The sequence below is a fragment of the Ilyonectria robusta genome (genome assembly GCF_021365365.1).
Source record: "Ilyonectria robusta strain PMI_751 chromosome Unknown BGZ61scaffold_4, whole genome shotgun sequence".
NCBI classification, from domain to species: domain Eukaryota; kingdom Fungi; phylum Ascomycota; class Sordariomycetes; order Hypocreales; family Nectriaceae; genus Ilyonectria; species Ilyonectria robusta.
In genome coordinates, this window is record NW_025764438.1 from 889,358 (window position 1) to 915,138 (window position 25,781).

The window sequence follows — 25,781 nt, forward strand, 5'->3', positions numbered from 1 at the left end:
TTCAGGTACATGTTTCCGGTGTGGCCCAGGCTAAGATTCGGGGATGCCGCGGGGCTGCCTGCGACAGCGGAGTGGTGCGACTGGTGCGACCGGTGTGGAAGTCTGGCGAAGAAAGGCGGAGGTACCTGTGGCTCACGTGGCCGAGGCCCTTTGTGACTGGTCCCAGCCACTCAAAGTGGCGGCTCCGAACGCTTTCAGTCAGCAAACCCCGGCGGGTGCGTGTGAGACGGCGAGTAGGTACGTACCTGCCTGCCTGCGTTTGCCGGGCCCTTATGAAATTGCCTCGTCTTTCAGGCCCAAACATCTCTCTCCCTCATTCCACACTCCACACCTTCACCACCTCACTCACCCCCCGACTCAACCTCCATCAACGACCCTACGATCGCCTCCTTCGACGCCAACCCTCGCTCGCCCGCGACATTCGCCCATTTCCCCTCGAAACCGTCGACTTTCACCCCTCGATCCCCATCCATCGACTCGCCGCCGCCCGCCGCGCCGATCCCGAGCCGAGAAAACCCAGCGCAGTGCATGACGTTAAGCTGAGAGCCGAGCGCAGCGACACTCGGTCGGCGGCCGGCGCGACTCTCGCCACAACCCTCCCTCGCGGAGACGTCCACAATGTCGTTCCACCCTCAGACGCCCCAGAGTCCATCGCAATTCTCCTCCGGGACCTCGGACCCCGTGTCCAGCGCGGCCACCTCTATGACGGCCGCGTCCACGGCCACCACCTTGCCGACTCCCGCCCACAGCGTCAACGGAAGCGCCTCCCAGCCCGACTTCATCATGGCCGACGACTCGCCGCACAAGCGGAAGCGCTCCATGGATGACAGCGGCGACCGTGAGCAGAAGAAGATTCACCTCGAGGAAAGCAAGCTTGGCATTGAGGACCTGCATCTCGATGTAGGGAAGAAATACCTGCTTTGCCAAACTCGTAAGACTCCCTTCGCCGTCCTCTTCCCGCTCCTTCTGGCGCCACCACCTTGACTTGGAGACAAGTCGCGGGCATCTCGTGATTCCCGCAAGAGAATTGTTTGTTAACATCGGTTATCTTTAGCGCACCCTGAATCCCTCCCACGGGCCTCGGAAGATTTGTACGAGATGTTCAACCTTGCCAGCTTGGCTGCCGAGGTTGCTCGAGAGAAGCCAAACGGAGAGAAGAATGCTCTGCGAAAAACGTACAAGGGCCACATCAAGCGATTAGGCGTCGCTGGTCACTTTGACGTGCAGAAGAAGAAAGAGGACGCGCCTTCAGAGTTTATGGCCATGCTTCAGGTCCCTGATCTCGAGTGGAACGTCCACCAGGTGAAGGGCCGAGAGATTACCGACGGTCTCTCAGATACCAGCCTCGCCAGCCTCGGACGAGCAGTCACCATGGCCAAAGGCCCCATACCGAAGGGTGTGTGGGATTCGTCGGTACTGGGGGACATCGCGCCATCAAACGGAGATTCGAAGCAGCCATCCTCAGCGAGGCCCACCGCCCCAAACACGCCCTTGGCTGGTGCTCCTGGCGCCGTAAATAGGCTCAAGTCACAGGGTCCTCCGGGCTCAGATCCCTTGCGACCTCGGCGGAACATCAAGAAGCGAACCTACGGCGATAGCAGTTATGAGGGCTACGGAGAGGGCTTTCCTGATGATGATGCGGGCATGGAAGCAGGATACTCTACGGGAGAGGGAGAGGGAGGCCAGAAGCGCCGCAAGAAGGTAAACACCCGCCCCTTGCTCACTATCAAAATTTTCTCATCTAATCTCACTCGCATTAGAACCCAGGAAATGCGTCACCCTACCCGAGCGCTATGCGCCAACAAAGCTACGGCCCTGGCATGGTTGGCGCCTGAAGTTCTTCCACCGTGGTTATTCGACCAGGTCCTCCCTTTTCTCGACAGCTCATCCCATCCCATGCCAACAAACCCCTTCCAGCCAACTAATAGACCTCATAAGAGGGTGTCTTAGGCTCAGGGGATCCTGCAGGTATCACTCACAGGCGAAAAAAAAAAATCTCCCAGTTGCTCACGATATCCTTCCTCCCGGCTGGCTTTCTTCCTTTTTTTCCTTTTCCATAAATTGTACAGGTATACCACGATACACACGAGAGGCGCCTCCTCCGAAAGGGGGACGCAAAAAGACGGCCGCCTCTATCACATTCCAAAAAACCAGTTGCCAATCTTGTTTTATTCGTCATTTTTACGCTTTTTCTGCTTTCACTATGGCATTTTGCACGGACGGACTTCCGTCCATCAGCACGGCGTTTGGGCACAGGGGGAACGGACGGTACTCATTTTGAACTCAACGGGGGAAGAAGGGAAGGGGATGGCGACTGCGGAAAGGGTGGCAATTCCGTTCAGTCGGAGGGATGGTCTCTCGAGACACGGCCTACTCTCTTGTTTTTTGTGTCTCCTTTTCTCTTTCTTGCTACTTTTTTATGCGGCCTTTTGATGGTCGGCGGGGGATGAAGGCAAAGGTTGGCGTGGGCAAATCCTTTGCAACGATGGTAGTTTTCCGCGGTCTTTTTTTTTGCATGGACTCGTTGATGAACGGCAAAGGCTCTAGGGCGGCAACGGGAAACACGGACGACGCGGATGACGACGGTGGATGGAAGGATGGGCGAAAACACAGCGCAGTAGGCATTCATGTGGTTTCTTCTTGGATTAGATGCCGGTAGAGTCGCAATTCGACACCTGGTTTCAGCGAGTCATGAGTCGCCATGCCCTTCTCTCTCAGTGATTGTGATTGTGAATCTACTGCCATGCGCCGTGGTGTGACGCGCATCTTGGTTCGGCGAGCTGCGGGTTCCATGGTTGTTTCAGTCGCTGTGCTAAGTGGTCTGTCTCGTGGTTTCTTTGTCGCTTCGAGACGTGGGGGATATGAAAGGGGCAGCACAACGCCTGAAACAAAGCGCAAAGGAGCCAACCGGGTTGTCGTCATTCACCGCTGAGGCTTTGGATCAAAGAAATAATCAATCTACACTCCAAAATGAGAAATGTGCTCAGAAATCGAGACATCGTGTTGTTCACCAGAACTAGTCTACCAGGCCGCAATCAAGGCTCCAAAGAGATGAGAGGATGAAAGAGAAAAACAAAGAGATCCCAGAATACTCCTCCTACATCCGATAGTTGCATCATGTCGCATGTCTCATAACGCCTTCGTCCAGATGGCTTTTCCCCGCGGCTTCCGCACATTACCTCCCACAGATTACACCCCATCATGTTTGATGTACACTGTCTACCACCATTCTCTGCCCATACACTCTGGCTTTGTCCCCTGCCCGCTACTTAGCGGCGCTTGGTCATTGTGGCGCAGCACCCATCAAGTGATCAATGTTGAAGTTGCCATTCTCGACCGTTGGGTATGCACCGCCGCTCATCTCAGCGAATGTAAAGTCCAAGTTCATGGGCAAGCTAAAGAGGTCGTGTGGGAGGACCGGCTGCTGGAACATTGCCCCGGGATGCATGGGGGGAGAATGCACGCCAGGGACAAAGTTGAAGGAGTCGTAGTCCCCGTTTTGGGACATGCCAAAGTCCTGAGTCCAGCCGGCCGAGCCCATCGGTGGAGAGCCACCGTTTACAGAGGTCGGCATGGAGAAAGGCGAGCCATGATCCGGCCTCAGTGAAGGCGATCGATGGCTGTTTGGATCACCTCCAGGAGGTGTTGAATTTGCAGCCCGAGGGGTCTGTGTCGCGGAGAAACTGGATGGAGTGGCCGTCGTCGTGTAGGCTGGAGTCTTGCTAGATGTGTCCTGGGGCTTGCGTTTGCGACGTGAAGACTGGTCCTTCTCCGCCTTCTCGATGACTGCCCTGGCGATACGCTCAAACTCTGCGCAGATGCCGAGCATTCGGTGAACACCACCTTGTTCGGCCTCTTGTCCCAGCATAGAGAGGAAGGTAACCACCGTGTTCATCAGTCGGGTGTCCGATTTGGCGCGTGGGTCCACAGGATTCTGCAAGATGTTGCCGAACAATGTCACGAGAGCAGAAACGGGGAAATACAAAATCATCCTGGGTTATAAAATCAGCCTTCAGGTCCAGGGGAGTCGGATGGACAACAACAAAACTTACCAGACACAAGAAAAGTCGCCCTGTGGGACGTACTTCAGCAACGACACGGACGCCCTCGCCGCGTTGGTGCAAATGGTCGCTGAGGAGAAGACTCGAGGGTTGAGGGGCTTCGAATTCAGGCCCTGGATGGCGTAGTTGGAAAGACGGCTAGTCCAGTATCCATGGTGAATAGACATGCGATGGATCGTTGTTAGGCAGTTGTAGTAGGTGAGGTGGACCATGACAACGTGAAGGATTAGGGGAGTGTGCGAGGCCTTGATCTCATGTTCCGGGCGGAAGTCAACGGGGATTCTGTCCTTCCAATCCTCCAGCTTCTGGTCTAGCTCGCCGATGGTGTTGAGCAGGTCACCGTCAGACTGCTTCGTAGCCTGCACCGAGTATAGCCGCTTATACACCTCGCTCTCGATTGTTGCAACCTCGCACATGACCCGGAACAGGTTCATTTTGCCTTTCCCATCTGCCAGTGGGATATTGCCGATATTATCCACAGGATCAGCTTCTGGGAGCTCCACGTTCATATCGTCGTCGTCCTGTGCGGGTGGCCGGCCGGATCGGAGGCACAGATCCTTGTCCAGCATGTAAGCAATCCAGAAGACCCTCTTCCGCTGCTCAATCTCGATGGGGTTGAGGTTGAAGCCCGTACCGCGCTTGTGGAGACCAATACTGTGGGCTAGACGCATAGCGGCTGAGATGAGAAGGAAGCTCGGTTGGGGGTTGGGAGTTCCCTGCATGAACAAGGCCATGCCCAGGAGAGCCTGGACACTCAGAAGGTCTGTATTTCGCATCATCAGCTCGGGGAACACGCCCATTGCATTCTTCAGATAGCCCCAGGCCTTGTCATCTTCTTCCTGGGGCACCAAGTTACTCATGACACGCAGACGGTGGGCGATGGCAAGGGTAACATTGAGACTGGCCCACCAGCCAGAGCCATGGTAGGGTTCAGTGGAGTACTGTAGTTCCACAAGGTGCATGAAAGTAGGCTGGTGGAAGAGGGGAAAGATGCAGTTGAAGTTCTCGAAGAAATCCTTGAGGAGGGACAAGGCCTCGGGCTTCGAGGGCAAAGGACGGAAGATCTGGCGGCGGAACAGATCGCCAAAGACCTCAGGTTTCCAGTTAGTCCACTTGTGGTCGTCAACGGAGACGTCGGATATGGTGCGCTGGAAGGACTGGTCGCCGGTCTTGGTGTTGACCCATTGGATTCCCTTGGGAGAAAAGATGGAGAAGCCAGATGACGATCCTGCGCTTGGTCAGCAAGAGTAGCCCGTGTTAGTCTGCGAGGACAACTAACCGATATATCTCGTCTCGCCGTAGTTGTTGGTTACTAGAGAGCACATCATCTCCGACAGAGCTTCAACTTCTTCTTGCCCCTCTGGGTTCTTGTCCGCAGGGGGGCTCGAAGATTTGAACTTCTCATCCTTAGGAATGACGGCGGCAGCGGGGGCCGGGGACGTAAATGAACTCTGCGGGGTGGACTCGGCTCCATCGGTGGCCGATGGTACGGAAGTAGCTTGCGAGGGAGAAGTTGGAGAGGATGTGGTAGCCAAAGAAGCCTGCCGCGATTGTTGATTCCTTTCCATGAGCTTCTTCTCTAGAACGCTTAGGTCAACATCGCCTTCCTCGTCGTCGAGGAGTCCTACAGAAGGTCAGCGAGGGCTCTGGAAGTGATGATTCGTAAAATCCAGGGCGATGGCGCACCTGAGAGTCTTAGAAGATGTTCCATGCGCCCAAGTCGGTTCTCTAAGCCTTCAATATACTTGGCGCTGAGAATTGGTCAGCAGCTGGACGATAGTGTCTCTATACGGCGAGGGCCAGGCATACCCCTTGGGAGGACTGCGCTTCTTCTCAACCTGGGTGAAGACACATTCGGTCTTGTAGTTTGTGCAGTGACTGCAAGCAGGCAGCTTGCCGTCGCACTTGATCTTCTTCTTCCTGCACATATCACAGGCCTATGGGTGACGAGGCGGATTAGCACTACGGCCAGGCGGTCCCGGTTGCGCCGGAAGTACTGCGAGAGGAAACTCACCCGAGCAATCCTCCTCCGCTTGGCCTCGACAGAGTCGTCAAGCAACATGGCCGAGTCCTGGAACATTTGGGCGGCCAGGTCGGACGTCATGTGAGGGAGGCCATCGTAGCTCCCAAATATCTGGGGGGGTTGATTAAGGAGGGGCGGCGGCGCCATGGTCGGGATCTGGAATCCCATGTGGTCCATGATGAGGGCGTGAAGCGGGCTGTGGGAGCCGCGGTAGAGGGATCGTGGGTTTATAGTCGAGGGTTCGATCTAGGAGGAGCAGCGGCTCGATGGTGACCCAGACGAAGGCAATGCGTTGCGGTGGGTGCGGCGCGGTGCGGCGCGGCGCGGAGTATGGGCGTGCGGGAGGAGTCGGCCGGCAGCAGGGCTACCTTGAAGACGCACGATTTCGTGCGCAGGTGAGGGGCCAAGATGCTGCGGTGGTGCGGTGGTGGTACGCTGTGGTTGCGGCGGAGGGCGATGAGGACGGAATTGAGGCGGGTGGGAGGGTAAAGGTGAGGGCGAAGAGGTGAGTTTATCGATGTTGTGTGTGGTTGTGTGTGTGGTGTGAATGGGGGGGAACTTGTTGAAGGCGGGTCCGCCAGATGAGATGTGGACGGTCTCGACGGAGTGAGATGGAGGCGCCGCGCTAAAAAACCAAGTCAGCGAAAGAGCCGGCACTGCAGGCCCGGTACCGACCAGTTACCGCTAACGAGATGCATGTCCAGCGAGTACTGTGCTGTACCTTGGGTACCTGAGGGAGGTAGGGAGGGTGCCGATGTACCTAATGTACCAGGTAGTAATCGACCAGGCTGCGCGGGGGAGGTACCTAATACCCCCCGTCAGGTATGGTGGCAGTTACAGCGATGCACTAAGACCGCTAGAGAACAAGGCGGAGAGGTGGGGTGGCGGAGTCAGGTTTGAGTGGGCTCTTGGTGTATCCCTTGGGCGAGTTCGTGTTTTGGGTGGTGTAATAACCGTCGCAGCGCAGGCTATCCAGGCCTAGCTAATGCAAGTGCAGCTGTGCGTGCAGCTTCACGGTTGCGAAGATGCTTCTAGCATCGATCGAGGAGGGGAGAGCTAACTAGCAGCGCGAGAGGGATGGCTGGCGACGTGGTGGTAGTGATGGAGGCAATCGAGGCTTGCGATGTGAGGATGGACGAGATGGGGGGTGGTGGTGGTGGCCATGACGGCCATGATGACCGCCGTAGCCCCCCCAATATGATGACGATAAGCGGTGACAGCACTGACAAATGCACAATTCCATTTCAGCTTCAGCGCTGACGCTGCATGCGACTCTGCCCTCGTGGTGGATGACTCTCGCTCCCGCCGCGGACCCTGCGGCTCGCTGGCTGTTGAACGCAACAGAGCTGAATGCGACCTGAATGTGCATCAGCCGCCTCTGTCCCTCTCTCTCTCTCCCTCTGCTATCGACAGGGGAGCCCCGCGGATGGACCCCCGGAGAGGCCTCGCAGACAGCGGTAATGTTACCGTGCCTAGATGATGGTGAGGGCCAGCCGAAACAAGACGAGTAGCAAGCCGCGAGAAAATACCACCTCGGGACTGAAGGCCAGGGCCAGTGGCAATCGACAAGAGGCGGGAATCTGTCGCAGCCCCCTGCCTCTCTGCCTCCCTGCCTCCCTTCTCGCATCTTCTTCTTCCTTTTGCCTCTTGGCTACACGTCGTGCTCCGCTCCGCACCTCGTCATCACCCTGGCCGGCGGTCGATGATGGTCCAGAATTTGGAATAACCACCCCCCCATCCCCTCGGCCCGCCCAGAGCACAGGGAAGATCCAGAAACCACAAACGCGTCCCAGAAACAGATGCCGGCCAATGCCTTGACAAGTTGGAACGCCTCTGCGAATCACGAACTAACCGTCTATCAAACTATCTTCTCCGGAATCCCGTCTGCCCGAACCCGTTTTGCGGACTCGGCATGCGTCTCTTCCACCTCGGATCTCACATCTCCTCCTCCATCTTACGCATGCCCAATCTCACTCTCCCCCCTCCAAACTACGGGTACGCCAGATGACCAATGTGGCTTGCCCGGGATGTCGTATCAGCTTGACCTCCGGTGGAAGATGCCGTCAGATTAATTAATTGATCGAGCGCCTCTCTTGACGGAGTCACTGTTGCGTTGCGGCGGAAACGTCATCACTATGCTTGGCATCTTAGTTGCAAGGTGCCAAGGAATTCAAGCCCAGCAACACCCAATGACTTACAGCCGCCATGTTATCGTTATTAAAGCCCAGGCACCTAGGGCGGCTCTTGGCAAAGACATTGAGAAATGAATGCCACGACCTCCCCTAATATGCAGAGGTATACCTAATTTAGCAGAGTTTCACAGTAGTCGAAAAACTGCTGCGTTATCCAGCCGCAATAGCGAGAGTGACAGTTGGTGGCATGCGCAGGCTCAATCCCTGCGGCCTGCACATCAACCACGGCCAGCTCCAACCGTCCGCATCCCACGAAGGAAGCCACTAGTCTAACTACGTGAAGGCACTATGCCCAGAGCCAAATAGCCATGTCAGACTCCATAAGCCTCGCGTAAACGAGTCTCCGCCTTCTCTCAGAGCTCTCCAATCCCTTGCCCCAAGATAGCTGCGGAAGTCCATAACACATAACACCACAAGACGCCGCGCAACCAACCACAACCCATCCCACGCGCGGCATTTGCCATGCTGCAGGGCTCCGGCCAATTGCGACGCTGCGACGCTGCGACTTGACACCGGAATCCGGCCACGAGGGGGACCGTGGCAACCCTGGCGACCCTGGCATGGCCTGCCAACAGGAGCCGCCTAATAAGCAGTCGGCCAGTTTTGTGCCGTTTCTCGGGCTCCTCGTGGTGGTTTCCTCCTGAAATCCATACACGCAGTTTAAACAACGGGGCACACTTTGAACCCCAGTCCCGTCTGCCCGCGTCTATGCACACCTTTTGGCCCCCAGGGAGAGAGTCCGTTCTTGTCTTAGACGGCTGCGGAGTTAAAGCGGAGTTTGAGCCTGGCTGTGACTAGCCGAAGTTATTGGACGTGGTGACGGCATAGATTGGAACCTGTCTTAGACATCATGATGCCTTCATTCCCCCCCCTAAACTCACTGTAAATCAGCCCTAACTCGGGTGGCAAGAATTCCCAGCTGAACGACACATCCAAAGAGCTTTCAATTACATGTCCATTATTCGCCACTTTACTCTTGTGCTTCCCCGGCTGGCCCCGACGGGACAACTCCCAACGCCGCCTCCCAACGCCATGCGCATCCATGTCCATTACCTCCTTATGTGTCCAAGAGGGGAAGGGAAAAAAGTGGAAATGTCCCCAAATCAAGTCCTCGCCAGTACGAATACGTCGACATCGGCCCCTCATTCCAAACCCCAAGTCGCCGCCTGATCGATCGCTCTGAACATCCGTGAGGCTGTGCATCTTGACCCCGACACTCACCGTCCCAGCCAAGGAGCCCCCAGTTGTGCCCAAAGCGCCCATCTCCGCTGGCCCCCAGAGCCCCCAGAAGACAAGAACTGTCAATTAGTAATTCCTCGGTAAACATGGCGTACAACACATCGAGACGAGCACTGCCTCATCCCTTCGCCAAGCCCTCACATGGGACGAAAAAGTCCCTTCGGACAGCTCTCGTTTCACTGTCGTGTCGGGAGCGCCAATCCCATCCCCCCTCCCTCCCTCTTCTCCGCGTATCCGACCGCGTCTGCGACCCGGCGCCTTTGACACTTGGCTGTCATCTTCGGCAGTTTCGGGGCGGGTGCGCTGAGGCGTTGCCTAAGACCAGTTAGGAGCAAGACGGGTTGTTGATGTGGGGGATCAAGCAGGTTATATCACTTGGTTGATATACCGTTCGATATTCATGCATGCGTGGAAAGGCGCGTAGGATCCTACAACCCTATAAATACTTTCAGCCGCCTCTCGTATCCAAGTTTGGTTCTTGGTAAAGCTAAATTGACAACCCCGTGTATTGTCCATCTCACTCCGAGTACCGAGGTATATTGTACAAAATCATCAGCATTTCGCAGCCGTGGCTCATCCCAGCATATTATCAACCATTCAATCGCATGCGCTTTAATAGGACTCACTATAAGAGTCCTGAATGCGACCATACGATTCATGCTAATTTAGATGAGTGTTCATATTCCGATACAGCCATTTAGGTTTGACCCAAATGTATCATCACACTGTATGCCTCTGCCTACAACATCCTTCTCGCACCGTTCACATTGATATCTGCTAAACACTATTTGGAATGGACCCTTCGGATGGGGTATATTGCTTTTGAAATCTGGGGGGCAAGCTTGTATTATATACACTAAACCTCTCTCCTAATCCTCAGCTCACCCACCCAAGATAGCTCCCTCTAACTGTCCCAGAGGTCATTAAAAGGAGGCTTTGAACAAAAAGCAGCAAGGCAAAGAAGATTTCGACCGTGAAAACGTCTCGTAGTGCTTTTGTCTTCCCAGTTGCTGTCTCTTCTGGTTCTTTTCCCCTTCCTGCTGCTTCTTCTTATTCTTCCTCCACCCTTATGCTTCTATATGTCCCAGCTTTCCTTCCAGCTCAGATTAAAAGAAAAAAAAAATGTTTCCCGAGATCCCAATGGTGGTACCACATTCAAACGCCGAACAGAATGCTTCTCGCCGCTGGTGTGGGGAATCCGTGAGAAGATAAAATAGAGAAAAGAAAGACACCCCATGGCGGTAGTAATTGGTAGTTGACGCTTTGTCAAACTACCCTTGATGATGCAACGACAAGATGCAACGGCAATGTACAGAACGCTCAGATTTGAGACAAAACAAACGCGCAAAAGGAGTGGTGCGCAGTTTTAGATCCTTTCCTGGAACCGTGATGGTGAACCCCACGATCCGTCCTGAGATGTTATCGACCCGCCCCCGATTGAATCTCCGAGCGCGTCTGAGTCTGGGCGTGGTCGTGAAATTGGATCAGAGAATGGGTTCTCTTCTTTGATTGGAGTGCGCGCCGGGCCTGTTCGAATAACCGGCACGCCGCTAACAGGTCGCATTGGGGATCCCAAAGCAAGTCGTGTTGAGCCTCCTTCAGAGGGGTTAAACGCCTGTGAACCTCTCCAGTAGTCGGTGTGACCGCTAGCAACGCTGTCACGGTCACGAGGATCCGAGTATCCATCACCACCCGTCTGGAGAACCGAGTGCAACTTCTTGCCGGACACTCGGTAGAATCCCCGCTCACCACTCGGCGCTGGCTCCGGTGGTGTTTGGTTTCTTTTGCCTGTCAAACCTGCCAAGGCGGCGGCGACAGCGAAAGGCCCTGTGCGCTCTGCCATAGCTCCACCGCTTCCGTTCCCAGAGTCACCGCCAGTGATGAGACCCTTGACGTTCGATCTCGGCGGGCTGTTTCCCAGCAATGATTGGTTGCCCTGTCTCTTCTTGTACTTGAGGGCGAGCATGACCAGAAGAGCCAGTACAGCGACACCAGCAATGCTTCCCATAACACCGCCAAGAACCTGCTTCTGGGTCGTCGAGAGAGTTCCACCCGATGACCCGTCTGCGCTGGAAGTAGTCGTCGAGTCGGCAGGTTGGCTGGCGGCTGTGGCGTCTCCACCACCGCTGCCGCCTCCGTCGGCGTACAGCGTGGAAGTCCAGGTCTCAGTCGAGTAAGAGTAGATTGTAGACGAAAGAATAGTCGAGGAGAGATCAGTAGTGTCAGTGGTTTCTGTAGTTGCGGAAGAAGTGAACGAGGAAATGGAAGAAGAAGTCAAAGAGCGCGTGCTAGATGTTGACAGAATGTTTTTCAACACCGAGAACGTGGTCGAATCGGAGGCGGTGGCATCAGGAGTGGAATGGGAGCTGGCTCCAGGTGTTGTGTATAAGTTGGTCCCTGTGAGAGTGGTTTGACTTGAGGTGGAGCTCAGACCTAATAACAGCACGGGTCAGTTCACTATATAATTCCACAACATATACGACAAGGGAACATACCAGCTGTTGGTGTAGAGTTTGTGCCGTTTAAGGCTCCATTAATACCAGTGCCGATTGAAGCACCGGGCGTCTGCGCCGAATTCTGAGTGTCCAGAGAAAGCGAGTAGGTCGCAGAGAGGAGGTCAGAGGAAGAGACCGTAGGAACCAAGTAGACCGCGGAGCCAGCATTGGAAGTAGTGGCATCCGCGGCGGGAGTGGTGGTTGCCTCTGGCGGGGTCATATCGTCCGAGGACTGCACAACATTATCGGTGGAAGCCGCGTTCGAGGCTGGGGCCGCCTGAGTGGACGAATCCGGGTTGGACGCGGAGACGGTGCTACCCGAAGCCGAATCAACAACGATGGTGTTGGTGTCGCCGTAGAGAGTCTGAACCGCGATAGGGGAGCCAACGGAATCGACGACCTGGACGACGGAGACAGTCTGGACAACCTGTGTGACGTATCCAGTGGCAGTGTCGTCGCGAATCTCGAGCTTGAGGGGGGCGGTCTGGGCGTCACGGTACTGGAGGCGGCGGTGGGAGTGACGCAGGCGAGAGACAGTATCGATGCTTCGTTCAGAGTCGTCTTGATCCTCACTTGGGCCTTGGTGATGGTCCTGGTTGGCGTCGACGTCGACGTCGCGGTAGTCGTGGCGATGCAGATGAGCGTGGCGCTTGCCGCTGCCGGAACGAGCGTGGGGGGAGTCTGAGTTCGAGTGAGAATGAGAGTGAGAGTTGGAAGATGAAGACGAAGACGATGACGAGTCGGAGGAAGACAAAGGCGGATCGACATCAGGGGCCTGAGCGAGTGAAGGTCCGCTAGATGAGTAAGTCATGGTCGGTCGTGACCCGTGGGCGTGGGCGTCCAGGGGAGGCGTAGGCGTAGGCGTATGCGTCGGGCGTAGGCGCAGCGCTGGCGAAAAGCGATCCAAATGGCACTGGCGCTGGCGTAGGCGTAGGCGTAGACCAGCCTTGGACCTGGAAAGCCTGGAGCCTAGCAACCTGCAAAGTGTGGCGATGCGTCGAGCGGGACGGGATAGCACGTTGGCGTTGGTCCCTGGGTGCCGTTCTGGGGCTGGCGGATTGCGGATTGCGTATGCGCCTGTACGTTTTTGCGGGGGCCTCCTCTAAAAAAACGAACAAAACTGGGAACCGAAAGGACGGGCCGTCAACCGTATTCGCTAACGGGGGCGCGGCTCAGTAGTCGAGTCGAAGGATTTTAGTGAGAGTTCCCAATCCAGAACGCTGAATGAGCAGAAAATAGAGCGAGTGTGATGCGAGTCGTCGTCGTGGTCGTCGTGTCGAAGGGCTGTGTTGCTGGTAGCAGGCGCACTACATAGCCAGAATCGTCCCCAACGGTCGTGCGTCCGGTGTGGTGCCGGTTGTCAAATCCAACTCTTTTCTTTGCTGCTTGCTTGCATGCAACTGTATTTCCTTTGCTTTCCCTTGCTTGCTTGCTTGTTGTCGGACTTCCTTTGTTTCCTTCTTCCTTCCTTTCCTTTCTTTCCGCTTGTCCCGACAAATTCCTGGCAACAAATCCCTGGCGCCTTTGTTACCGTCTCCGTTGAAAGAATAAATGAGTGGCTGATCCCGTTCGTCACCGTGGTCGGGGGGGTTGGGATCGGGGCTGGACAGGGTTTCGACAGCGGGCGGTCTTGAAGTTGTGCGATTGTTCTCGACGTGGATCCGGTCCTTGGCTCTCCTTGCATCAACAACAGCAGCGCCCAGCGGTCGACAATGGCATGGCGGCACGGCACAAAGTCGACGATGCGGGTGGAGGAGGAGGAGGAGGAAAGGTTAAAGAGCGACTGGGGGAGGAGGAGGAGGAGGAGGGGTGGGAATGCGAGAGAACGGCTGAACGAGCGTGGTGTGTGAGTGAGCGAGCGAGCGACCTGCAGCGCGCGAGAGTGGGCAGCGACTACACTAAATGACGAGGCGCCGTCGTTCGGACCGTAAAAGTGGTACCTACTGTCCGGGTGTGCACACGCACAGTCGTCTCTACAACGGCGTCTATGTAAGTCCCCCCTTCCCTCCTGGAAGCCCTGGAAGCCGTGGACTGCTTTCTCCTTGAATCCCAGATGGGGGATGGGCTAATTGGAATCGGCCCCCCGGAAACGCCCAAAGGAAAGCCAGCAGCCCGTGATCCTGGGCTCCATGGCCCCAGTGGCCCTGCGAGATGGGAAATAATCTCGCTTGAAATGGACGCGGTGGCTCTCAGGTCGCCGGAGAGGCCAATCAGCGCTCTGCAGCCGCACGACATCCTGGGACTCTTCGGTGGACAAGCATTGACTAGGGTGGCATCAACTGTTCCGAGTGGGCTAGAGCATGTGCCTGGACATGGATGCCGTCCGCCATCAGGGCTCGGCGACAGGAACAGGAACAGCGCAGTTGCGGCAGCAAGCAATAGCGACATGGATAAGGGCATGGGGACGGCGGCCACAACTGCGCGCTTCTTTCGCCTGTCACCACCTCCTCCAGGATTTTATCCAACCCATCCCACCATCGATCCATCCCACGAACTTACGAAGAGGGGGGCGCCCTCGCATCTTCCTCCAGGGCCCCGACGGTCACAGCGGTGTTGGTGGGTTCTCGAGGAGAGGAGAGGAGGAAAGGCGACGAGACATAGCTGGCACGGGCTGGAAACCTGGCTGGAAACCTGGCTGGAATCCATCCATCGCTGGCATGGGGCACATCGGGGTGGATAGATGATAGATCCATCTTACGCACAACAGCATCTCGGGAGGGTACGTACGTCCATACGTACAGCAGTTCCAGTCCCAGTTCCAGTTCCGTCAAGCACGGTATGAGTTTGGGAGTGGTATTTTTGGCCACGCGAGGGTTGGGTCGAAACGCGATGAATGGATACGAAGGCGGGCGGCGGTTCCATCAGCCAACTCACCGTACTACGTAGCACGTACAGTATCCGTACCTGACGATCCAACACTCACCGTCTGTGGCGAGGTGGTGTAGACGGGTTCGTACTGGAGCACGGAGTCGTGGGACTTCAAAAAGCCCGTTGGAAACCCGCATGCATTATCACGCTGCACCCGCTGCACCATGCTTGCACCGCTATGCACCGAAACGTCGCCTGCATGTTCGTGCCTGTATCTGCGTTGGCGCGTGCATGAAGAAGAAAAACGGTCCCTTCTCGTATGAAAATAGACTACAGGGCCTGTCAGGTGGGTGTGACAGCAGAGAGCGTTGTTTTTTTTTTGGCCGCCTTGCATATCTCGGCTCGTATTCCCAACCGACACGCACCGTCACCGACACTAGCCAGTTTTCTTATTGCAGTACGAACCGCGCAATTCACACCATCCTCTACATTTAAGTGCGCTGCTTAGCATGGATTTTTAACCCACATGCCACGGAGTGCTTCTTCCCGAGGCGTTAACCTGATGCCCTTTCTCGGGTGGCTCGTGAGCTAGAGTTACAGACTTGCAGCCTTTGGGACCTTATTCCATCACACACGGACGCTAATAAGCGGCACTCGGACAGCGCAGTGAGTATTAGTTAAGTTAAAAGATTCGACTTTGTGCACAACGGTACATGGCAGTTTAGAATAGTTAGCGTTGTAGTGACACTAGCTGGTCTAGTCACGCGGGGACTGAGCATCCGTCCCCTCCATTCATATTACACAATTAGTCGAAACGTAGTGTAAGTGTGCGTATCCAGCCCATGTGGAAGGTTGATGTACTGCAGTGTTACGGCGACGTCCATTCAACCAACCCCCATGGCCATGGGCTCCAGGGTCGACATGGAGCGATCGCCTGCAAGGGACGCGACACGTTGAAAGACAAGGGCATGGGAATGTGAATCACCAATTCCCCCATGCCAGGCAAACTCCGAGACATGGTCACACTTACACAACACGCACGCACATTAGTGATACACTGAGACAGAGAAAAAGACAGAGAAAAAGACAAGACAAAAGGGGATGGAGGAGGAGCCGGACCAATCTCATTTACCCGAGCAGCCACTGAGTCACTGATTGATTTACATGATCCTCGCGACTGACGACACGATACGACATGGGCTTGACGCGAGGATTGACGGTGATTAGGGTGACGACGACTCGAGCCAGGGGACCCGCGCCCATGGCCCACAGCCAGCAGCCCACAGTCCACAGCCCACGGCTCGCGTTCTGGCCATGCCACCCACCCGATGGAATTGCGCCCAGAACTGCAGCTCCCAGCTCTTCAAGGCTCCAGGTTAAGTTGGGAGCAAGGGAGAAACGGAACACCTGAAGGGAAGGTCGCTGGGGGGGTCGCGGTGGGTGCAATGTTCCAGGCCATGGGAGGACGAAGCCGCGGGGGGGCAATCCAATCCATGGCCACGGGTCGTTGGGCTCCTCTACGAATCCCCCTAATCCGGTCAGAGCTTGGGTCAAAGTGTATTTTTGGAATCCTACCGGCCGTGGATGGCTGCTCTTCAAAGCTTGGCTCTTTTGCTTGGCGCTCTCTCTTCTTGGCGCTCTCTCTTCTTGGCGCTCTCTCTTCTTGGCGCTCTCTCTTCTTGGCGCTCTCTTCTTGGCTGTGCCTCTTTGTGCGAGCGAGTACGGGAATGAGAGTGAATACGCGAAACCACGCGCACCTCGTGGCGACGGAATGTGACATTTCGTGTCCGCCATCCCAGAGCATAACAGAGACACCAAGTGCAACGGCGAGCAGAGTCCTCGGCCTCGTCCTCGTGCTATCCCCCGATGTAACCGTCGTTCCCATGGGCATCCCGGCCTGCCGCTGGCCAAATGCAGGTACAAAACTCTGCCGACAGACTATCGACTGCCACAATCCGGCGCCTCGACCTGTTTGGGCGTTTTACCAGTCACCAGGGCAATCCCATCATCTCCTCTTCCATCTCCTCTTCCATCTCATCCCAACTCTCGCAATTCAATTCGTCCGTGCCATCCCGATGTCGATTTCCCGTCTGACTACTCCGTACGTACAGAGCAGCCCGCACCGATTCGCCCCCAACTCTCAAGGCCAATCAACACATGGCCTTCTCGAAGTTGCAAAGAAACCCCGTCCCCTGTTGCCCTCTCGTTCTGTTCTGTTCTGTTCCGTTTCGCTGCACACGCCGCAGACGCACTTGAGGGCCCGCTAATTTCCCGCTCGGAAGAGCGCTGCTTCTTCGAACCTGGCGCCGGCTTGCCCACTTCCACCCATGGTCCGTATCGCCCCATGCTTAGGAGCTTGGGGTGAGAGCTCAAAGACCTTGCCAGTGACAGACCACAACGCAGGATATCCGCCATAGATGCTGGCCCTGGTGTCGGCCCAGCTACCGAAGTGGGACGGAGAATTCAGACAGGGACGCTCCGTTCGGGGGATTAACGCGCGGTCTGCGCACAGTTGGGAGCCGTACGAAGTAGGACTTGGTGTAACTTTGGGCCAATATGGGTCGCTCTGGAGTCTGGATGGTCTGGAACCTGGTTCGTGACTCCCTTTTTCATCTGTGTCTTTGCTTCTCTTTTCGACGGGTGGCTGTGATCATAATGTCTGATTGTGCGATGACCCCCTTTCGCCGTCGGTAAAAGTGAAGCAACTAAACCCACCGACCAAGACCAATGTCATACGCATATTATGATTGTGCCATAGCCACACGCTTCGTACATGCTTTTTTGGCAAATGTCACACATCTGAGTCTTGGTGGCCTACTGCGAAGCCATCCGGCCGAGCGACGCGGGACTGTGTTGACCCTTGCGGCAAAGTTGCACCAGCGATGGATCTGGAGTGAAATCCATCGATATCGAAAGACTTATGACGCAGGGGCCCAGAAATGAGCTCGACGTAGCATTGTGGTACCTGGATCGACGAGGGGATCTCTCTGGAAACGCCATGCGCGGGACCCATAAAGACCGGGCCTCGCGGAGATGATATCGCAGTACTTAGTATATCATGCCCCATATCTATCACCAGTTCGCTTCTGACATCCTGGAGACAGAGCATCTCGCTAGGAGCACAGTTGCATTTGCGTAGAATAGATCGGACCCCGACGGGACCCGTTGACGCCATAATCATAATTCTATTATAGACCATGCATGTCAACATGTAATTTCCCATCGAGCCCCCTCTCTGGTAGGCACTGTATTTGACCATGGCCTAAAATGGTAGTTGAGGTCCAACTTAATTTACATCGTAATAGTACTAGTGCGCTCTGAAGTTTGTTCCCTGTTTCCTGTCGCTGCCAAATGGAATGGTGCTTGGTGGTTAGTGGAGTGGCTGAGTCCAGCACACGTCAATTGGAGATGCGCCTCGGTGGCAAAGCATCTCAGTGGGTGACCAACAGAGTTAGTTACTGCAAATCAATATTCAGTTTGCCAGCTTGTCCAAGAAATCGCCGCATCTGCGTTGTGTCGTTGCCTTGTTGGGACGCAGTTGAGTCGAACCATTCTGGTGGGGATCAACGAGCCATACAAAGCAGAGTCCCGTGGAAACACTGCCCGTTTTTCTCCCTCTCTCAAAGCATGATTCTGCTGTAGGGTGGCAGGTACCCGACAGCAACGCCACAGTGCAGCACCAGCGCAGCAACAGTGGTGCTTTTTTGTTCTTTGGTATGATCCGACTGGCTCTCCTCGGTCTAGAATACTACTCGAATCTTGCATCCTTGCCTCTCGACAGTTCCGGATGTCCAAGGGCGAATCCAGGTCTGCTTTGTCAGTCGACTGAAGTGGATGATGAATGATTGAGTGACATCCTTGGCGAAATCGTCCTACCGCTCGCTACCCCACGTGCGACGACTCACCCAGCTCACTCACTCACTCGCATACGCATTCACTCACCGTCGTTTCTCGCTGTATCTGCAAGTAGTGAGTGTTGGCGACTGGGCGCGCAAGGGAAAGACTTCTCCTCCACGGCCACCGGAGAGCTTTCTCCGTGTTCACCACCCCCTCACCTGAACCAGATATCTCATATTCATTTCATCATGGGATTCCCGCCGACGCCACCGCCCCCATATGAGGTAGAGCCACATCCACGGGCATCCTTCGCGTCCCCGTCGTCATCCCCGACCCCGGCCCCGGCCTCGGCCCCGTCGCAACCTCCGATAACCTCCTCTCTCCTAGACGGGAAAGTTCCGCTTCCGCCTCCGTCTCCCGCTCCGGGCTCCTCCTCTCTCACCTCCGGAGTATGGCTCGGCTCCGATCCCCGCTCATCCTCCACTCAGTCTCTCCTCCCCGGCGACTCCTACTCCCCGTCTCCGTCGCTGTCGGCTTCCTCCGTGGCCGATCCTCGTGGCCGTCGCACCCTCCTCGTCATCTATCTCCATGGCTTCCTCGGCAATGACCAATCATTCCGCTCGTTTCCTGCCCATGTCCACGCCCTCTTGACGAACATGCTAGTTGACTCCCATGTTATCCACTCCAAGATCTACCCGCGCTACAAGACGTATCGTTCTGTCGACGTCGCCCGGGACAACTTCAGTACCTGGATAGCGCCTCACGAATCCCCAAATACCGACGTCATCCTTGTTGGTCATTCTATGGGTGGCATCCTGGCTGCGGATGTCATCCTCATGGTGAGTTGAGCGTGTTATTCTTATTCTCTCAGGCACAAACACAACTAATTCACCGGCAGCCGGATTATAACCCATATGGTCAACAACAATTCAAGCACCGCATCCTCGGCCATGTCTCCCTCGACTGTCCTTTCCTCGGTCTCCACCCAGGTATTATTGTCTCTGGCATCCAGAGTCTCTTCAAGCCGGCTCCTCAGCCCCAGGAACCACCAGCCCCAGATAACACCAGCACATACCATCTGGAGGCACTCAACAGCTCCAGAACCTCAGTCGCAAGTCCGGGAACCTCGTCCGTGAATCTCACACCTTCTCAGTCCTCTCTGGCGGGATACGCACCAAGTATCTCTTCAACCTCATCCTCGGCCCCTTCTGCATTTGCGCCAGCCGACCCCTTCTTCAACCAGCCATTCTTCAACGACGCCGCCTTCCGCGAGCAGCCCTTCGTCCGCCGCATGCTGCACTTCGCCTCCAAGTACCGCTCCGAGGGTCTCATCCAGGCGGCCGTCAAGCACATGGGCTCCTACCTTGAGTTTGGAAGCTGCCTTGCGGATCTGACGGGGCTAGAGGCGAGATACTGTCGCCTCCGTGCGCTGGAGGACGTCGACGAGCTGCAACCGTTTGGTCCAGGCAAGGACCCTCGTGGCCCGACGACAAGGGTACGATTTGTGAATTACTACACGTTATGTACCGGCCGACCGAAAACGCCCAAGCCTGGAACGCCCGAGACAGACTCTTCCGATGAGGAAGTAGAGACAGGAGTTTCTTCCCAGATAGACGGATTCCATAACGAGACGCCAACGGACGAAAATAATTCCCTAGGACCAAAGTCGCCTCCCCTGTTGGAGACAGATGAGGAAGCACATCTCAAACCCAACTTTCACAGCCCCAGGCCTAGCATCACTATCGAGGACCACGACCAAAAGGGCAAATCATTAGCCATTTACCCGCCCCCCGGTCAGAGCTCTGACTATAAAGCTCCAGAATCGCGAGGCTTTGAGAATGCTACAAACGAGGACGGCGTCTCCCCCCTGTGCTCGGACATGGACGGCCTCTCTATGCAATTTCTCGACCCAACTCCCATGGAAGAGCCTAGCCCTATAGAGGAGCCTAGCCACATGAACGAGTACACCTTCAAAGACCAGCCCGCTCCCATCGATGATTCCACCCACTCGGAACCCCGAGACTCCATCACCACGCATACCCGGCCCTCCATAGATCAAGACTTTGAGCTCGACCTGGCCCCCGTCCCCAACGAGCCCACCCAACCAGACCTCCCGGACCTGAGCCTCTACACCGACAAGGACGCTCGGAAGCAAGCCGAGCGCGAGGCCAAGCGTCTCCAGCGCGCATACGACCAGGCCGTCAAGGACCGCACAAAGGCAGTCCGTGAGCGTGAGAAGATCATCGACAAGAGGCGCAAGAAGGCTCTCAAGGCCGCTGAGAAGCTGGCTAAGGAGGCGCTTAAGGAGGCCGAGAAGCTGGAAAAGGACGCTTTAAAGGAGGCGGAGCGAGAGGAGAAGGCGGAGCGAGAGGAGAAGGCGGCTCGCAAGGAAGCGGAGCGCCAGGAATCACACGAAGTCAAAGAAAAGCACCGCCTCCAACAAGAAGCCCTCCGAATGGAACAAGAAGCTCTTCGTCTGCAATACGAACAGATTCGCCAGCAGCAACCCGCCAGCGAACCTCCTCCTCCCATTAAGCGCGACATAACGTCGTCTACATCCTCTCCAACACCGCCAACCGTAGCCCTCCCAGAGATGACGCTCCGTAGCATTGCCTCCTCCTCCTCCTCCGTCACCCCGCCAAGCGCTCCCGTCCCGGAGGCCAAGCCCCGCAAACTCCGGAAGTTCTGCAACCTGCCCGACCCGGTCCCCACTGCGGCCGGCGGCACCGCGCGCGACCGCACGTGGGTCGACATCTTCATGGCCGACGTCGACGAGGTCGGCGCCCACTGCGGGTTGTTCATGGCCGGGCCGCATTACGAGCGGTTGGTGGGCGACGTTGGAAGTCGAATCGTTGGGTGGGTGCAGGAGGACCTGACAAGACGGGCCATCTTGGAGATGGGGGAGTGAATGACCGAGTTAGGTAGCGAGCTATGAACATACAAGATCACGAGGGTTACAGCGGAGGGGAGCAATATTTTGGATCGGAGGCTGTTTGAGAAGTCCTTCAAGGCGGTTTCATACCTTTCAGCATGAAATATCAGGGGCAGGCCCCCCTTTCCCACGATGACTTCGACACAGCACACAAGACACACAGGATAATCAACAGACAGACATGAACGATACCCCCCAAAATTTTAAATTCTAATGCCGTAGAAATGCTATCCACATATGCTATGGTACATGGTATCTAGAGAAAGCCAGGCCCAAAAACAGAAAAACACCCACCCCAGCCGTTCGTCCGGTTAATTCATCAGTCCGTCGTCCGTCCCCTTATCCATCCCCGGTCTATCCAAGTATAATTATAAAGGTATATAAGATGTACATGGACATGAAGATATATGTGCGTCCTTTCGTGCGTATGTGTGTTTTGTGTATGGCCGTGAGATGTTTTAGTAAATGTCAAGCTCCCGCAACTGCACATCCAGCCTCCGATCGTCATTCATCGCGCCCTTGATCACGGCGGTCTCGTCATCTATGCCTAGCAGGCCACCAGCTCCCAGCTCCAATGTACCCAGGCGCACAAGCTCGCCATCGGGGACCCAGTTGCGTCGGCCGCAGATGAGCACGCTGGCCGACTCAAACGACTCGTCATTCTTCCAGTCCCGACCGGCAAGGATGATGCCCACAAGCTCGTGGTCACCAGCGGGTGGCTCGTTGTCGGGCATGTTGTAGGCAGCCCGGAGAAGGAAGGCGGCGATGGCAGAGGGGTAGGGGTCGCGGAGATCAAGGTCTTCCGAGACCTTGATGGTGCCGTCGGTGTCTTTGTTGAGGTGGATATCAAAGCAGTGCGACTTGAGGCGGAGGAAGCTGATGGAGCTGGTCTTGGCGGCAATGGCGTCGCCCTCTTCCTCCCAGGAGAGGACCGAGAGGTCCTTGAAGCCGATGGATATTTCGAGGTTAGGCGAGGCGGTGACGTTGTCGATGAGAGCGCCATCGTCGCAGACTTCGTACAGGTTAAAGGAGGGGCCGTAGCCGGGGAAGTCGGGGCGTTGCTTCCAAGCAAGCCACGTCCATGAGGGGAACGGCCCATGGAGGAACATGGAGTGAGCCAAGACGTCCGCCTCGCCAACGTGCTCGTGCTTCCATCCGAGGCCCATCGCCAGGCGGTCTGTCCTGGTGACGGAGGGCACGTTCTTAAAGTCTTGGGGATGATATAGAGGCAGGCCGAGGAGATTGTCCACGGCAGGATCCATGTGGGCGTAGCGGTCCAGCACACCCCTGAAGGCGTCTAGTCGGTCCTCGGGATATGTGACTTCGCGGCTCATGTAGCCATTCACCTGGGCCTTGAAGTCCTTTGCCTGGGTGCCGGCGCCGGCGGATGGGAAGACGCGGCCGAGGTTGAGGGTGGGCTGCGTTTGGAGAGGATATGAAATGGTTTCGTGGCAGTGGAGGTGCTGGCACTGGAAGTAAGTCTGGGAGGGGGTGAAGACGAGGCGGCGGCGTGAGAGGAGGCCCTCCTGGTAGGTCCAGCCGCGGGACGCCCATCGCGAGCTGGCTACTTCGACGTCGGGGCGAGTGAGTGAGGTGGTGAAGTGGCCGGCTTCGGTCTGGAGGGACAGCTGCTCCTCGCGGGGGACGCTAACACCGGGGATACCGTCCGAGACGCTCTCTCCAGCGGCGACGATGAGGGTCAGCGCAGAGCGCGCGTAAATGTCCCCCATCCGATCCAATTGGCGCCGGCGCTCGCTCCCGTTGTACTGTGGGAAGCAATACTGATCCACCCAGAGATATCGAAAGCCCAGAGATTGAGTTACAGCCATAGCGTCGGCGATCAGCGGAGGCAACTCTGTCGGCAGAACCCCAGGAAGGACTCCATTAGGCGCTGGCAGCTCCTCAGAACCGCCCCGGACGTAGCTGAGAGTGACGTACTCGACGGCCTCGGCCATGAGGTCATCGACGAAGAGGATTTCCATGTCGCGACAGTCGAGGAGCTTCAGGCCGCGGATTGGCCGTCCCGGAGACGCACATGTTGTCTTGGAGTGATTGGCCATGCAGAAGTCGATCCAGGTCCTTGGCAGGGCGGGATCGAGCTTTGGTGTGATGACCCTCCCCCGAATTGCCGGCGTCGCCTCGCGATACCCTGCCAAGTCGTCGGTGTTTTCGATGACAGGTACAATGTAACCCCATGGTAGCACCTTGCTTTTTGTGGTGACCTCGAACAGCACGGCCCCGCCCAGCTCATGCTTCTCCCCCACCCCGAGGCGCTCAAAGGCCTGGCGAATGCGCAGGTACGGCGTGAACTTGCGCGTCAGGTCGGGCTCGGCGCCGACCAAGGCCTGGAAGAAGATGCAGTAGGGGCAGGCCGAGTCCCCGGCGAGGGTGTGAGCGAGAGGGATCCAAGGACGCGGCTCGCCGGGGCGCCACTTGAGCAAACGGGGGAAGTCGATGGTGTCGCAGACGGCGCACGGCGGGTGTTCGGTGTCGACGACGAGGCGGCTGAGGCCATTGCGAGCCGGTCGCTTTGGCTGACCCTCGCCCCGGCGGCGGCGCGAGGAGAGCTGGTGCAGGTCGGGCGAGGCCTCTCGAGTCGACTCGGCAGCGAGGTCCCATTCGGGGACGGTGTCGGGGCGGCCGCGGCTCAGGCGCGTGAAGGCGAAGAGTCGCGAGAACTTCTTCATGCCGGGGACGCGGCCGGCTGGCTTGGCGGTCGCGGTGGCCGCGGGGCGGTCATTCAGGCTCATCTCCTCGCCTCTTCGCCGAGGGACTGCAGGACTGAGGACTGGTGATGGAGGACGGTCGTCAGATCGTTGTAGGCGCAATGCAGACGGCGGCACGGGGAGGCGCGAGGGGATTCGTCCGTCCAGGACTGGTTGCGGAGAAGGCGGGCGTTCTCTCTCTCTCTCTCCTAGGGCAAGTTCATGGCGATCGGGGAGGATTATGTGTTTCGTTGCGGCTGTGGTTTGTGTGGTTTTGTTTGTCTGGGCTTGTCTGGGCTTGTCTGGGTTGGAGTCGTCGGTTGGTATGGACCCGAAAAAGAGTGCGAGGCGGGAGGCGGTGGTGTGTTGTAGTCGTACCGGGGTCCGCTTTGGGGGGTGGGCTAGTGGGCTGGTGGCACTGACTGGGCAGAAGAGTCCCCTATTGTTGGAAATATGGCGGATCAGATGCCACCCGTGGGACGCCTGGAGGTATGAAGTAGGTACCTACCTACTCGAGGTGCGTTGCTACCCCAAGTCTCGGCGCTCTGACTTCGGCCGTGTCCCCTTTCTGCTTGTACCGGTTCGGTGCTGGCCAAGGCAATTAATTGAGCCCGCTCACTACGCTAGACGTGAAATTAATCACAGTCTCGACTCCCGCCTAGTCTGCATTCATCCGCCGGGGCGAACATGGAATAGCGGGCATCCGGCCCCTCGGTGCCACGGACGTCCCTTTGTCGTCAGTATCTGGCGTGCCCATCACGTCACGCGGGTGAACCTGCTGTTGCTGCAGGGCGCTCTTTTCGGGGGTGCCAGTACTACGTCGTAGTACGTTCTATGCTTCCCTGACAATGGCGGCGCAAATGTCAGGTCCCCTGGAAAATTACCCCTCGATCCTGGTGACACCAGCCAGGGGGAGGGGAATCATGCCCCGGGAGCTGCCACGCGCTCCCGCTGGCTCGGTGCACGGTGCACGGTGCTGCGGCCGGAGCAGACGACAGCCAGGGATCAGCGCCGCTCGCAGGGGGGTTGAGGCCTGAAGCCCACCGCGATGCGACTGTGCGAGTAGCGTGTGTTGCTACGGTACGCCCTGTACGACACCCTCTCGCATCCTCTCTTTCTCTCTCCACGCCTCTCTCCACGCCTCTCTCCACGCCTCTCTCCACGCCTCTCTCCACGCCTCTCTCCACGCCTCTCTCCACGCCTCTCTCCACGCCTCTCTCTCTCTCTCTCTGCAACGCTGTCTTCTCGACGCTCGCTGCAGACAAACTCCCAGGCCCTAGCGCAGCCGGATTTGCAAACCATCCCAGCCGTATCCACGTGGTCTTGTACTATACATCCCAGTTCTCGTCCAGCCGAGACAGAATCCATTGACTTGACTCTAGCCGCCGTAGCAGAATCTACGAGTCATGATTCACCACCATGATGGAACAATTAGTCCACCAGCCTTCAGCCCAGTGGCGGAATCCAGCTGAGCCGCACCTAAGTTACG

The 25,781-nt window shown here is 56.7% G+C and overlaps 9 protein-coding genes across 9 annotated transcripts; 4 read left to right on the forward strand and 5 right to left on the reverse strand.

The window, feature by feature from the left end:
• The first annotated feature begins 461 nt into the window (after positions 1-461).
• Positions 462-2,093, forward strand: BGZ61DRAFT_161917 (Rox3 mediator complex subunit-domain-containing protein). The gene is made up of 3 exons (XM_046237473.1): positions 462-931; positions 1,055-1,701; positions 1,761-2,093. Exons 1-3 carry the CDS (start codon positions 619-621, stop codon positions 1,833-1,835), a joined length of 1,035 nt encoding a protein of 344 aa, XP_046108323.1. The 5' UTR covers positions 462-618; the 3' UTR covers positions 1,836-2,093.
• Positions 2,094-3,283: 1,190 nt separating this feature from the next.
• Positions 3,284-6,261, reverse strand: BGZ61DRAFT_474210 (fungal-specific transcription factor domain-containing protein; the record flags this gene model as incomplete). Its single annotated transcript, XM_046248553.1, has 6 exons — positions 3,284-3,992; positions 4,053-5,289; positions 5,341-5,685; positions 5,748-5,812; positions 5,871-5,998; positions 6,076-6,261. The coding sequence occupies 6 exons, from the start codon at positions 6,259-6,261 to the stop codon at positions 3,284-3,286; spliced, it is 2,670 nt and encodes an 889-aa protein (XP_046108324.1).
• Positions 6,262-9,075: 2,814 nt separating this feature from the next.
• On the reverse strand, positions 9,076-10,035 carry BGZ61DRAFT_444799 (uncharacterized protein). The gene has a single exon (XM_046244998.1). It carries the CDS (start codon positions 9,537-9,539, stop codon positions 9,081-9,083), a length of 459 nt encoding a protein of 152 aa, XP_046108325.1. The 5' UTR covers positions 9,540-10,035; the 3' UTR covers positions 9,076-9,080.
• An 846-nt stretch (positions 10,036-10,881) lies between these two features.
• On the reverse strand, positions 10,882-12,821 carry BGZ61DRAFT_474211 (uncharacterized protein; the record flags this gene model as incomplete). Its single annotated transcript, XM_046248554.1, has 2 exons — positions 10,882-11,948; positions 12,011-12,821. 2 exons carry the CDS (start codon positions 12,819-12,821, stop codon positions 10,882-10,884), a joined length of 1,878 nt encoding a protein of 625 aa, XP_046108326.1.
• Positions 12,822-13,851: 1,030 nt separating this feature from the next.
• BGZ61DRAFT_444804 (uncharacterized protein) lies at positions 13,852-15,178 on the forward strand. The gene has a single exon (XM_046244999.1). The coding sequence runs from the start codon at positions 14,064-14,066 to the stop codon at positions 14,688-14,690; it is 627 nt and encodes a 208-aa protein (XP_046108327.1). The 5' UTR covers positions 13,852-14,063; the 3' UTR covers positions 14,691-15,178.
• Positions 15,179-16,314: 1,136 nt separating this feature from the next.
• BGZ61DRAFT_161981 (uncharacterized protein) lies at positions 16,315-17,347 on the forward strand. Its single transcript, XM_046237474.1, has one exon. The coding sequence runs from the start codon at positions 16,546-16,548 to the stop codon at positions 17,083-17,085; it is 540 nt and encodes a 179-aa protein (XP_046108328.1). The 5' UTR covers positions 16,315-16,545; the 3' UTR covers positions 17,086-17,347.
• Positions 17,348-17,391: 44 nt separating this feature from the next.
• On the reverse strand, positions 17,392-18,180 carry BGZ61DRAFT_444806 (uncharacterized protein). The gene is made up of 2 exons (XM_046245000.1): positions 17,542-18,180; positions 17,392-17,410 (listed from the first exon to the last, which is right to left on the reverse strand). The coding sequence occupies exon 1, from the start codon at positions 18,075-18,077 to the stop codon at positions 17,610-17,612; it is 468 nt and encodes a 155-aa protein (XP_046108329.1). The 5' UTR covers positions 18,078-18,180; the 3' UTR covers positions 17,392-17,410; positions 17,542-17,609.
• Positions 18,181-18,903: 723 nt separating this feature from the next.
• On the forward strand, positions 18,904-21,563 carry BGZ61DRAFT_528817 (uncharacterized protein; the record flags this gene model as incomplete). The annotated part of the gene is made up of 2 exons (XM_046253313.1): positions 18,904-19,494; positions 19,554-21,563. 2 exons carry the CDS (start codon positions 18,904-18,906, stop codon positions 21,561-21,563), a joined length of 2,601 nt encoding a protein of 866 aa, XP_046108330.1.
• Positions 21,564-21,782: 219 nt separating this feature from the next.
• On the reverse strand, positions 21,783-24,773 carry BGZ61DRAFT_444809 (heterokaryon incompatibility protein-domain-containing protein). Its single transcript, XM_046245001.1, has one exon. It carries the CDS (start codon positions 24,335-24,337, stop codon positions 22,046-22,048), a length of 2,292 nt encoding a protein of 763 aa, XP_046108331.1. The 5' UTR covers positions 24,338-24,773; the 3' UTR covers positions 21,783-22,045.
• Between the last annotated feature and the right edge of the window lie 1,008 nt (positions 24,774-25,781).